Consider the following 12,701-nt stretch of genomic DNA (forward strand, 5'->3'; position numbering starts at 1 on the left):
GCTGGGTGTCAGAGAGAACATATGTCTGAAGGATTGCAGAACTTGCCTGCAATCCTGTTGCTGATGTTCAGAGAGGCTGCCACAAAAGACAACACCATCTACTGATCCATCATCAGGATTCTGAGTGAGCAGGTCTGGGAGAGGGTCACTCTCTTCCTCCTGTCCCTCATCTGTGGCCATGAGCAAGCTCATGTCCTTCCTGTCGACATATGCCTTGAGCCTGTTCACATGGAGCACCCTGAGGGGGCTCCTGGGGGTTCCAAGGTCCACCAGGTAGGTGACCTCTCCCTTTTGCTCAATGATGGTGTGGGGCCCAGACCATTTGTCTTTGAGGGCTGCTGGTGCCACTGGCTCCAGTACCCACACCTTCTGCCCAGGCTGGTATACAGTCAGGACAGCCTTCTGGTCATGCCAAGCTTTTTGGAGTTCTTGGCTGGCCTCTAGGTTTTTAGATGCCTTCTCCATGTATTCAGCCATCCTGGAGCGGAGACCAAGTACATAGTCCACTATGTTGGTTGCAGGCTTTTTGAGAGGTCTCTCCCATCCTTCCTTCACCAAACACAGGGGTCCTCTTACAGGATGCCCATACAGAAGTTCAAAAGGGCTGTAGCCAACCCCCTTCTGTGGGACCTCTCTGTAAGCAAACAAGAGGCAGGGTATCAGGACATCCCATCTACGCCTGAGCTTTTCAGGTAGTCCATGAATCATCCCTTTGAGGGTCCTGTTGAATCTCTCAACAAGCCCATTGCACTGTGGATGATAGGGTGTGGTGAACTTGTAGTTAACACCACATTCCTTCCACATTGCAGTCAGATATCCTGACATGAAGTTTGCACCTCTGTCAGAAACAACCTCCTTAGGGAAGCCCACTCTGGAGAACACTCCAACTAGGGCCCTTGCCACTACAGGTGCTGTAGTGGTCCTAAGTGGAATAGCTTCAGGATACCTGGTGGCATGGTCCACCACCACCAGTATAAACTTGTGCCCTGATGCTGTCTGGGGTTCCATTGGACCAACAATGTCAATCCCCACTCTTTCAAAGGGAACCCCCACAGGTAGTGGTATGAGGGGGGCCTTTGTTGTGCCACCTGACTTACCACTGGCTTGGCAAGTGACACAGGAGCGACAAAACTCCTTGGTATTCTCATTCATGTGGGGCCAGTGAAAGTGTGAGACAAGTCTGTCCCAAGTCTTTGTCTGACCTAAGTGACCTGCAAGGGGAATCTCATGGGCCAAGGTGAGAAGGAAACCTCTCAGAGACAAGGGGATGACCAGCCTCCTGGTTGCACCAGGCTTGGGGTCTCTTGACTCAGAGTACAGGAGTCCATCTTCCCAGTATACCCTATGGGCACCTGTGGCATTCCCTGCAGCCTCAGCAGCAGCCTGCTGTCTGAGGGGTTCAAGGGAAGGGCAGTCTAACTGTGCCTTCCCCAGGTCTTCTCTGGAGGGTCCCCCTGAGCCCAGAAACTCAACTTGATCAAGTTCAAGCTCTTTAGGCTCAGTTTCCCTCAGCTCTCTCAGATCAGCCTCCTCAGAGACTTGATCCTCAACCTGGGGCAAGGGGGAAGGCAAAGCCTTAACCCTACTGCTCTTCTTCTTGGAAGGTGTCTGGTCCATTCTTCCAGGATCCAGCACCTGTTCAGTGGGGCATCTTCTGGCCTGTGACCTAGTCACAGCAAGCACATGTGCTGGCAAGCCTAACATTTCCATGTGAGTCCTCTGCTCCACTTCTGACCATAGGGATGACTCCAAATCATTGCCCAACAAACAATCCACTGGGAGGTCTGAACTAACCACAACTTTCTTTTGGCCACTTACCCCTCCCCAGGAGAAAGCAACAATCGCCATACTATGACTGGTAGTGACGTTGCTGGCATTGGTCACCAGGAAATCTGTACCAGGCATGATCTGTCCAGGGTCCACAAAGTTAGGTGTCACCATGGTGACACTGGCACAAGTGTCCCTATAGGCCTGAGCCATTTTGCCATTTATTAAAGGTGTCTGCCTGTATTTGCCCAAAGTATTGGGACTTACATCAGGGGACATATCCATATCCCCTGTACAGACAAGGACAGCCTGAGTGAGTGTGCCAACTAAGTTGTCAGACTCCTCAGTTCCCAAGGTTAACCCAACTAATCCCTTGGGAGGTGCACTACCACTACTGACTGTACTAGGGGGTGCAGTTGCCTTAGGGGCTGTAGTGGTAGAGGTTTGCCCTCCTCTTTTGGTGCACTCACTAAACCAGTGAGACTTACTTTTACAGTACTGGCACCACCTTTTTGACTGGCCTTCTTGAGTCTTCTTTTTCTGCTGTGAAGCCTGACCCCCACCCTCTTTGGTTTGTTGGGGACCTGTTGAAGACTTCTGGTCATTTTGTTCACTCTTAGTATTACCCTTCTGGTCTGCTTTCTTCTGACCACCCTGGTTCTGGTTCTGGTTCTGCTTGATCCTTGTTCTGTCCCATTTGTCTGCCTTCTTTCCCAATTCTTGGGGAGAGGTCAGATCTGAATCAACAAGGTGCTGGTGCAACAACTGGTTCTGACAGTTATTTAAAATTTGTTCTCTCATCATCAGATTATATAATCCTGTGTAATCAGTAACCTTGCTACCCAGCAACCAGCCCTCCAAAGCCTTAGTGGCACTATCCACAAAGTCAGACCAGTCCTGAGACTGAGTTTTCTGGGTGTCTCTGAACAGCAACCTGTACTGCTCAGTGGTTAAACCAAACCCATCAACCAGTGTATTCTTCAGGACCTGGTAATTGTTAGCATCCTCCACTCTTGTAGTGAGGAGCTTATCTCTACCTTTGCCATCAAAGGAGAGCCACAGTATAGCTGCCCACTGACTCTGGGGAATGCCCTGCACAGTGCAGGCCCTCTCCAAAGCAGCCATCCATTTCTGGATGTCATCCCCTTGTTTAAAGGGGGGCACTATCTTTGTCAGGTGTTTAGTATCTAAACCCTTCTCTCTATCTCTTGGGAGATTGCTGCCACCAGTGGGAGCTAACCCACTCATCTGCTGCTCTCTAGCAAATGCAAGCTTTTCTTTGGCCAGGGCAAGTTCTTCCCTTTCAATCCTCAGAGCAGCCTGTCTCATTCTGGCTTCATGCTCTATTCTCTGAGGGGAAGTCAATCTCCTCTGGGGAGAGTTCCTTCTCCTCTGAGAAGAGGCATTAGAGTGCAGAGATCTATTGGAGTCCCTAGAAAGAGATCTATCTCTCCTAACTCCAAGGTTAGGCCTACTTAGGGTCAGTACTGGGGGTCCCCCAGATCCTAGCCCAAGCAAGTCTATGTTGGCCCTAGTTAGCCTTCTGACTACCTCAAGACCTTTGTCTGCCTCATCCCCAGAGAGTTCCTCAGGATCCTCCTCCTCAACTGCATTTACAGTGTTGTGGAGGTCTGGATCCCCAGTGGTACCCTCTAAGGCTGGCATATTCCCATCTAGCTGAGAAATCTTTCTCGCATCATATGTCTCTAAGAGACCTATCAGAAAGGGAATGGTGGGGTTAGACCCCTGTTTCAGTTTCCTGGAGGTACACACTTGTCTCATCTCCTGGAAACTGAGAGCTGCATATCTTGAAGTGACCTGTGGAGGGTCAATAACCACAAGGGGAGTCTCTGAAGACTCTCCCTGGGTAGACATGCTTTTCTAGTGAGGTGTAAGTGGTGCACTTACCTACACTATTTGTTTGCCTACTGATCCCTTGCTAGAATTGTAGTTTAGGGTGTGCTAGGCCCTAGGAGCTACAACAGCTGGTTCAGTAGAACTCAGAGTATTCTAAGCTAAGTTATATGTACCTTTAGTACTTATGTGATCTTTCAAATGATATTCTTAGGATATGTGTGGTAAAACAACAGCAAGCTCAAATCCCAACCGCTGCTCACCAATGTGAGAAGTTGGCCTGATATGCAGTGCTCACTATTCTAGTGATCACTATGTATCAGTCCAAACAACCCTTATTGATGATTGGTTGTAAGTCAACCTTATAGACCAGCTATCCTAGTAGCATGGATACGAGCAGTCTAAGGCTAAGACTCTAGAGGGCGTGTTAAGCCAGCTGTTTTACCATCACATTACCCCTTGAACACCAAGTGAAAGGACACCACACAAGTTGTTATGAAAATAAACAGATATTTATTTATAACAAGACTACCCTGGCTCTTTATGAGACAGGGAGCTAAGCACACAACAAAACTCTTATAAAAATACTTCAAGTTGCACAATTTACACAAATGCCCGAGGGGCACGAAAAACCATATACTATGAAAGTGGAATGCGAATTACTAGCAGGTAAGTAACTATACTCAGAGGCTTTGGGATCGCTAGGACTGGACTACTGAACCTTTAGATTACTAGCAGGAGGCCTAGGGAACTCGGGTGCAGAGTGTGCACTCTCACGCGGGATGCGGGACAAAGTCTATGGAAGCTAGAATTTACAAAGTCACTGTTCTCGGGCGAACCCGACTAGCTGGGACGAAAACGGGAGTGGATCCGAACACCTAGAATGTTGGACTATGCTGGAGCACCGGAGTACTCAGTTTACCTAGCCCAGGGGCTGCGGCTGCATAGGGTTCAAGTTGCGTCGGAAACCCTCGTTGGCGGACCAGGAGCCTGAAGAAGAAGTTGCTGGCAGGCGGCCAGTGAAGCAAAGTTCGAAGAGATCCAAGCCTGGATCAGGGAAGAAGAAGACCTGAAAGCAGAGGGGACCAAGTTCTGAATCACTAGCCAGTGATTAAGTGGGCACCAGGATGGCATCGGGCGAAGTCACCGCAGTCAGGTGAGTGGGCGCTGCTGGGCTCTGCAGTCTCTCGGACCAGGAGGCGTTGTCGGCGACCAGGATGGAGGTGCGAGCTGTCCCACGAAGGTTCTTGCTGTTTACGTCGCTGGACCCAGGATTGGGGCAACAAGTCTTGGCAAATGCAAGGCCCACGCGGTGGACCTAAAATGGCGTCTTGAGTGGACCAGGAGGGTCCAGGGTGCTCCTCTGTTGAAGGGGAGCAAGGGCTAGTCTGGAGCAACCAGACCAGCAGTAGTTGTCGTCGTGGAGCGTCGTGAAGGGGTCACTAGCCAACGGGCAAGTGACCTGGACAACGCGGTGAGCAGCAAAGAGCAGAAGGGCCCCACGCAGATCTCGTGGATGCAGGGGGGCTGAACTTCGGTACTGGAGCTGCTCAGGGTCGGGGCTTCTCTTACCCCAAAGCACTCAGTCGAGGGTCACTCGGGAGTCGTGCTGGACAAGCGTCGTGCAGTTCTGAAGATGGCCGGTCCCTCGAGGTCTCGTCGCACCCACGGGTCACAGCTGGGCTGATGATGTAGGTTGAGGTCAGAGGTGCCAGGGAAGCCGGTTCTCGTCGTGCTGGAGCAGTCTTGATCCGAAGGAGAGACTGGCAACAAACCGCGATGCTTGGTTGGTGCCTGCTGCTGCAGGGTGACTACTCCTTAGTCACAAGGGAGAATCTTGGGAAGAAGTCTTGAGTTCCTTTCGTGGAAAGTAGTTTCAGGATTCAAAGATGATCTGATTTGGAAGGGGGCCAGGTCCTACCTTTATCCTGCAAAAAGGGGCTGGCACGCGACTAAGTCCTGCCCTATGGGTGGGACTAGGAGGGGGGTGGTTACACCCCTCTCCTTTGGCGGGCTTTCCCCAGGCCAGGGGCTGGAGTGCCCCTGGAACTGGTTTCAGCCGGCCTATGCACAGTGAGCACCGGGGTGCCACTTGCAGTCACCTTCCTCTAAAGCCCTGCCTACCTAGGATACACAAAATCCTGTCTGGGACGGTGCTGGCACCGCCCCTGACAGGAAACCCTTTGTCCTTGTCTCCTGCTCTGGGAGGACTCCCAGCAGCAGGAGGGCAGACTTGTGTCTCGGAGGCAGCATCCATTTTGTGGAGCTAAGGCTATGTCTGACTTTAACCGGGGTTACAGGTTACATACATGTCGTGTCCCTCTAGAAGGGTGGAATGCTAACCCCGTCGCCAGAATTGGCGAGGGGTTAGTATTCCAATTCGTATGACACCTTACTCGACATGTTTTGATAAAGCGATACCAGAGTTGGCATATAACCGCGAGGATTATAATGCACTTAAGAGTATATGGTATGCGATATCATGGAAACGGCTAAGGGATGGATCCCGAAAGCCGCAGACAGGCCCAGCTCATGCCAGAGCACCATCTCACACGATTCCAAGCACTCTGCCTTCAGGATTGTTAAGGCCTGCCATAGGAGTGACTGATAGGAGATCTGTGTGTCCATTTAGGTTTAGATATAGGGATACTATATCTAAAGCAAAGGGTGAGTACACTACCTTGCCCCCAGCTGTCAAGCAGCCAGTTGTGTCTGTTTGGTTAGTCAGTCCAGGGGTGGCATAATACATGCTGCAGCCCCTGGGAGACTTCTGGGTACACCTCAGCCCTGGGTACAGGGACTTGGAAAGGGCCCAGTGCCAATTCAGTACCTGGGTACAATTTGGAATAGAGAGAACAGCTAGGCTGTGGGTCTGATTAGCAGGCCCACAGCCAGGGAAAGTCGTAAACCAGTGAAGCAAAAAGCAAAAATCTGGGTGATCATAGGATTGCAGACCCTACTCTCCTACAGGAGAGATACAGCAAAATTCACCAAACGGTGTGGCAATGGAAGGGGTTTCCAGCCGTTTCAGCCCTATCCCAGCCACCGTCCTGTACAGACTGCCCAAGCCATACGAGGATGTGGATGCAGTGCATTCCGATCCAGGAATGGAGGCCAGAAGTCATCAGCCACACTGCCCCCAGTTGCTGCAGCCCCCAAGCACTCCTAGGCTGATTCTGCGGGGTCACACTACTCCAGTTGGTGGGAGAATTTTCCATCATCTCCCCCACCGGAGATCCTTAACATCGGACAAGTGGGTCTTGCAGATCATCAAGGAGGGCTATTCTCTGCCTTTCCTTTCTTCCTTTCATTCTGTCTAATCAGGAATGGGTGACGGAGGATCATTCAAAGTTGCTCCAAGAAGATCAACTCTCTTGGCTAAAGGAGCTAAAGAAAGGGTCCCGGTTTCAGAAGTAGGCAGTGGTTGTTGTTCCCGCTACTTTCTGATTTCGAAGAAGAACAAAGGGTTACGGCCCATTATAGATCTTCAGACTGTCAATCTCTTCCTCAAGAAGGAGAAGTTCAAGATGCTTACTCCAGCTCAGGTCTTGTCTGCCCTAGACCAAGAAGGCTGGATGGTAGCATTGGACATGCAGAATGCATATTTTCACATCCCCATCCTGTCGGGCCACAGGCATTACTTGCAGTTCAAGGTAGGCCGCAAGCACTTTCAGTTTACTGTGCTCCCCTTTGGACTTACCGGTGCCCCTCTGGTGTTCACCCAGGTGATGGGGTGGTCGCACCTCATCTGCGCAGGTTAGGGGAGTCAGTCTTCCCCTACCTTGACAACAGGCTGTTGAAGGCACCTTTGACCCAGGCAGTCGTCTCCCACCTTCAGACTGCGGTGAACCTCCTGCATTCCCTGGGGTGCTCTATAAAAGTGCCGAAGGCACACCTGACTCCTTCTCAGATGCTCCCTTTTTTATTGGGGCAGTTCTGGACACAGTGCAGTTTCAGACATATCCTCCTAACCAGTGAGTCCAGGATATTCAGGTTATGATTCCGATGTTTCAGCCTCTATCCTGGATTTCGGTGAGACTGACTCTGAAGCTTTTGGGCCTCATGGCTCTTGCATCCTGTTACTGAAGAATGCCAGGTGGCGTATCCAGGCTCTGCAGTGGGACCTGAAGTTCCAATGGCCACAGCATCGGGTAAATCTCACAGACATGGTCCAAATCTTAGAAGGAACTGCGAGAGATCTGCAGTGGTGGTTGACGAACCGCGATTGGGTCAATGGCAGACTCCTCTCCCTTCCCCAACCAGATCTCACAGTTGTGACATATGTGTCACTTCTGGGATGGGGCGGCCATCTGGGATAGGTGAAGATCAGGAGACACTGGTCCCTGGCGGCGTTGGGGCTTCAATTGATTCTGTTTGCATTGAAAGCATTCCTTCCCTCTGTCAAGAGGAAGCTAGTGCAGGTTTTTATGTACAACACCACCGCCATGTGGTACTCCAACAAGTGGGCAGGAAGGTGTCGTAGACCCTTTGTCGAGAGGACCTGGGTCTCTGTACATGGCTGGAACAGCAGGGAATAACCCTGGTTGTTCAACACCTGGCAGGTTCCCTGAATGCTAGGATTGACAAACTCAGCTGTCGATACCTAGTGAATCACAAAAGGGATCGCCAGTCAGAAATGGCGCTAGGTTTCTTTCAGCAGTGAGGAGAATCTTTGTTAGATTTGTTTGCCTCTGTAAAGAACCTGCAGTGTCAGTAGTACTTCACATTGAAGTTTCCAAGGCGGCTATCGCTCGGTGACGTCTTTTGTCATGAGTAGAGCTCAGGCCTTCTATACGCCTTTCCACCCATACCACTCCTGCCCAGGGTTCTGCAGAAGATCAGCAGAGACTGGCCCCAAGTCATTCTTGTGGCTCCGGACTGGGTGAGGGAAGTCTGGTATCCAGCGCTTCTGAAAATGAGCATCTATCCTCCGATTAGGCTGCCTTTTCGGGAGGATCTTCTGTTGCAGCAGCAGGGGAGTGTTCTCCACCCGAACCTGTCAAATCTGCGCCTCCATGTGTGGAGATTGAGCGGCAACAGTTGATAGCTTTTGACCTACCTCCTGAAGTCTGTAATGTTATTCTGCCGGCCAGGCTGCCCTCCACTAAGACGGTATATAAATGTTGTTGGCAGAAATTTGTAATATACTGTACATAAAGGTCTATTGACCTTTCTGCTATCCTTTTGTTCATTTGAACCCTTGTCCAACAGGGCTCTGCTTTGTGAAGTCTTCTTTTTTGCAGCTGCCAGACCAACCCTTTCTCTTCAAATCTCCCATTGTATATAGATTTCTGAAAGGGCTGGCTCACCTGTTTCCGCCCATGCCCTTTGTGATGCTGCAGAGGGACCTTAATTTGGTCCTCACCTATCTGATATGCACTCCCTTTGAGCCTTTAAACAATGTTTGCCCCTCACACCATCCACCTGGCCCCCACTATTTACCATCAAAACAGCCTTCTTGGTAGCGATTACAACAGCCTGGATGGTGAGTGAGCTGCAGGCCGTATCTTGTTCGCCTCCTTATCTTTTGTCTTTTCCGGGCAGTGTGGTGCTTTGCACCCGGGCATCCTTTTTACCGAACGTTGTGACCCTTTCCATCTGGGTCAGTCCATCACGTTGCTCACCTTATTTGCTCCCCAGCATTCCTCTAAGGAAGAGGAGCAGCTCCACTGACTGGAGCCAAAAAGAGGGTTGTCATTCTACATTGACCGAACTAAAGAGTTCCGGGTGGACGAGCAACTCTCTGTGGGGTACGTGGGAGTGAAGAAGGGAAGGGCAGCGAGAAAAGGACCATTTCTTGCAGGCTCCGTCTCTGCATCAAGATCTGTTATGCCCTGGCAAAGAAGCAGCCCCCTTACGGATTAAGGGCCCATTCCCCCCAGGGGAAAGCCTGCGACTCCGGCCTTGGTTTGGAGTGTCCCGGTTCAAGTTATCTGTCAGGCAGCTACATGAGCATCTTTGCACACGTTTGCAAAACACTACTGCCTAGATGCTCAAGTCCTCAGGGACGAGCACTATGCTCTCTCGGTCCTGCAGGACTTCCTAGTATAGGATATTGGTCTGCAGCCCACCCCCGGGATGGTACGGCTTGTGTATCTAATTCAACAGTAAGGAATCTGCCTAGAAGTCTCTATCAGATGAACAAGTTACTTTTCTTCGGTAACGCATTATCAGGTTGAGACTCCATCTAGCTGCAGATTCCTTACAGTCCCACCAATGCCTCCCCGCTTTGCGGACTAATATTGTAGGGCTAGGGTTACACCCCTTTTCAGGGCCCTAGTTTTGCACACGACTATGTCAGTTACTTCGTGGCTCTGCGCTTCTGCCGTTGAAAAAAGTGCGGATGTCCGCGTGACTGGGAGGCGCCTATATAGGCACGCAACAGCATAACCAACGCAGTTGCCGACGTCACACGGAGCCGAATGAAGCCATCATACGCTGCACCCAAGGGGTATTGCTGAGCAAAAGTTTCCGGATGTAGCCTGGCGTCTGGGTAATTCAAAGGTAAGGAATCTGCAGCTAGATAGAATCTCTACCATATAATATGTTACTGAAGGTAAGTAACTTGTTTGTTACTTCATCTGAGCAATTTTTCTTATGTGTGGGCACTGATCTGTTGGTGGCAACCTGTAATGTCGTGCTCTTGTAACTCCTAATTTGGTGTGAGTCATGGAACAGGGCATAACAGAAGTCAGTGTGGAGTAATCTCTGTCTCTGACTCAAGGCCTCACTGCCTGTTGTCCAGTACACCTTTGCTCACGGTCTCGATTAACTTCCATTTGCTTGGGACACCCCCACTTTTGGCACCTTTCCTACCTGTGTACCTCCAAACTCTGACACCTACTGTCTGACTACCTTAGGCCGCTATAAACCTCACAGTCTTCTTCATGGAGTGATTATGTAATGATGACATAGTAGGTACTGCCCTACTCTCTGTCACACTTCTTTCTTTTGACAGTGGTTTTGCCACAACTTCTGCACACATTTCCAATTGAACATACCTCACTTTATACCCTTTGTATGTTTACATCAGAGTCTGTCTGTTTTTGGTTATCCGTGTGGCAGTCAAACACAGCATCTGCTGCACTGTGTTGATGATTAGATGGCCTTCGATGAACTAATCTGGTACCTGCTCTATCTACTGCCTGTTCCAAACGTTTCTCCTTGGCTCTCAGCTGTTCATCATCAGTTTCCCTCTGTAGCCCTTTAAGTAAATTCTTGTGTTATTAGGCAAAGTGCTTCTCCTTTTCTCTTCACATACCTAATCTCCTTTCCCGCCCATCTCTCCATGGGAGGTCGAATGGAGGGATATGGTACAACATCTCTTCTCTATATTTCGTGCCCAGCTTCTGGCCCAAGCTGCAAACCCTACCCCTTATAGTTTCTTATTTCTATTTGTCTGTGGAGTAATGGGTTTTTCTCACCTCTTAAGTACCTGAAGAGCAACCAGGTCTCTTCCAGTATAGAAGAGAGAGTGTGCCTGTTGTGCACCCATTTTGTTTCCCTTCATAAATGCTTTCACCCAATAGGGAGATCACTAAAGTCTTCACCCAACCAATGTACCCATAGATTTCCTTAGCAGCAGATAGACAGATAGAAATGGCTCATCTTCTTTCTGGTGGACTCTCATAGAATCTCTGGTGCTTGTAAACTTCTGTGTTATATTGCATTCCCTTATTTGTGTGTTACACATGTAGATATGTATATTAACTATTAAATCAATGTTAAATTAATATGTTTTCCTTTTGTATGTATTTTGCATAAGTCGGCTGAAGCTCACATGTGATTAGACACATGAAATTTCAATACTTCAATAGAAGTTAGACACCAGGGCTGGTGTAAAACTCCACATGCTGTCATTGAAAAGGTTTCCTGATTCAGTGTGTAAACAACTCACTTTGATTAGTTATGAACTGAGTACCGATCACTGAACTCGGAAGCATGGCTGTCTTATGGAGGGTGTGAGTCAAAATTATTGCAGAATTAAATTAACTGTTTTCTTGTCTTGGAAGATAAACTGGACGAGATCTTGGCTGCTGCCCAGCAAACCATCAGTGTGAATGAAAGTACCAGTCCCAGTGGGCTTTCTTCTCTAGGAAAATCCCGTTCCACCACCGGGAAAGGCTTCTTTACCCCAGAGGTAGGAAAAGTCAAAATACCATCTCTCTTGTGTGTACATCCTCTTGTACTGTAAAAGGCTCTGATGTGGTTCCTCTTGGGGGCCCGCTCTTCATATTTCAATTTAGTGTCTGTACTCCAATTGTAATCGTTTTGTTATTTTTAGAAACATAAGTATAAACTTGCTGGTCCACCATTAAACATGTTTTCCAAATGTGTTGGTGCAGTTATTTCAGTTGACCTGTCAAAACAATGCAGGACTATCTATTCTAGTGCAGACTTTTACTTTGATATTTTAGCGGGGTATTCTAACACAATGCCTAATTGCACCCTATAACGTGTGACAAGACATCAAACTAGTAATCCATATATATAAAACAAATGTATGTCTGTCCATTATGCATTACTACAGCACTCATCCAATCGCCATGAAACTTTGGGAAGTTGTTGAGTACACTCCCGCGAAGGTTTCTGGCATAAAAATGTTTTAAATATCGGCCCTCCAGGGCACTCATAATCTTTCGAATACTGATAAACGTTTACAGTTTCCGGTGCGACCCGCGTTTGCAATGACCATCAACAAAGCACAAGGACAATCGCTGCAAGTGTGTGGGCTAGATTTGGAGAATCCGTGCTTCTCACATGGACAACTCTATGTGGCCAGCTCACGCGTCGGAAAACCTTCTGATTTATTCGTGTATGCACAAGAAGGAAAAACAAAAAATATCGTGTATCCACAAGCGCTCGAATAAATAAATAGAATTAAAACGACACTTTGCAATGTTTTCCATATTAAAATGAATAAGTTTCAATAAAAATGACACAATGTAAATTGAATGGTATCATAACAAGTTTCCTAGAATTTCCTTTCTTCTGAGATCGCAGCAACGCGCAACGGGTAAGCTAGTCATTATAATAACATTGTATCTGAAAGAGACACGTTATTATTAGATTCCTTACCT

At 48.8% G+C, this 12,701-nt stretch overlaps 1 protein-coding gene across 3 annotated transcripts in view; it reads left to right on the forward strand.

Annotated features, from left to right (window-relative positions):
- The window catches only part of SHANK1 (SH3 and multiple ankyrin repeat domains 1), a 1,403,433-nt gene that overhangs the window by 1,262,036 nt on the left and 128,696 nt on the right, over positions 1 to 12,701 (forward strand). For all 3 annotated transcript variants that reach the window (XM_078655298.1, XM_078655300.1, XM_078655299.1), the window contains one exon: positions 11,634 to 11,761. In XM_078655298.1, coding sequence (XP_078511424.1) covers positions 11,634 to 11,761 — 128 coding nt within the window. The remainder of the gene's footprint in view (positions 1 to 11,633; positions 11,762 to 12,701) is intronic.

This window comes from Lissotriton helveticus, chromosome 7 (genome assembly GCF_964261635.1).
Source record: "Lissotriton helveticus chromosome 7, aLisHel1.1, whole genome shotgun sequence".
NCBI lineage: Eukaryota > Metazoa > Chordata > Amphibia > Caudata > Salamandridae > Lissotriton > Lissotriton helveticus.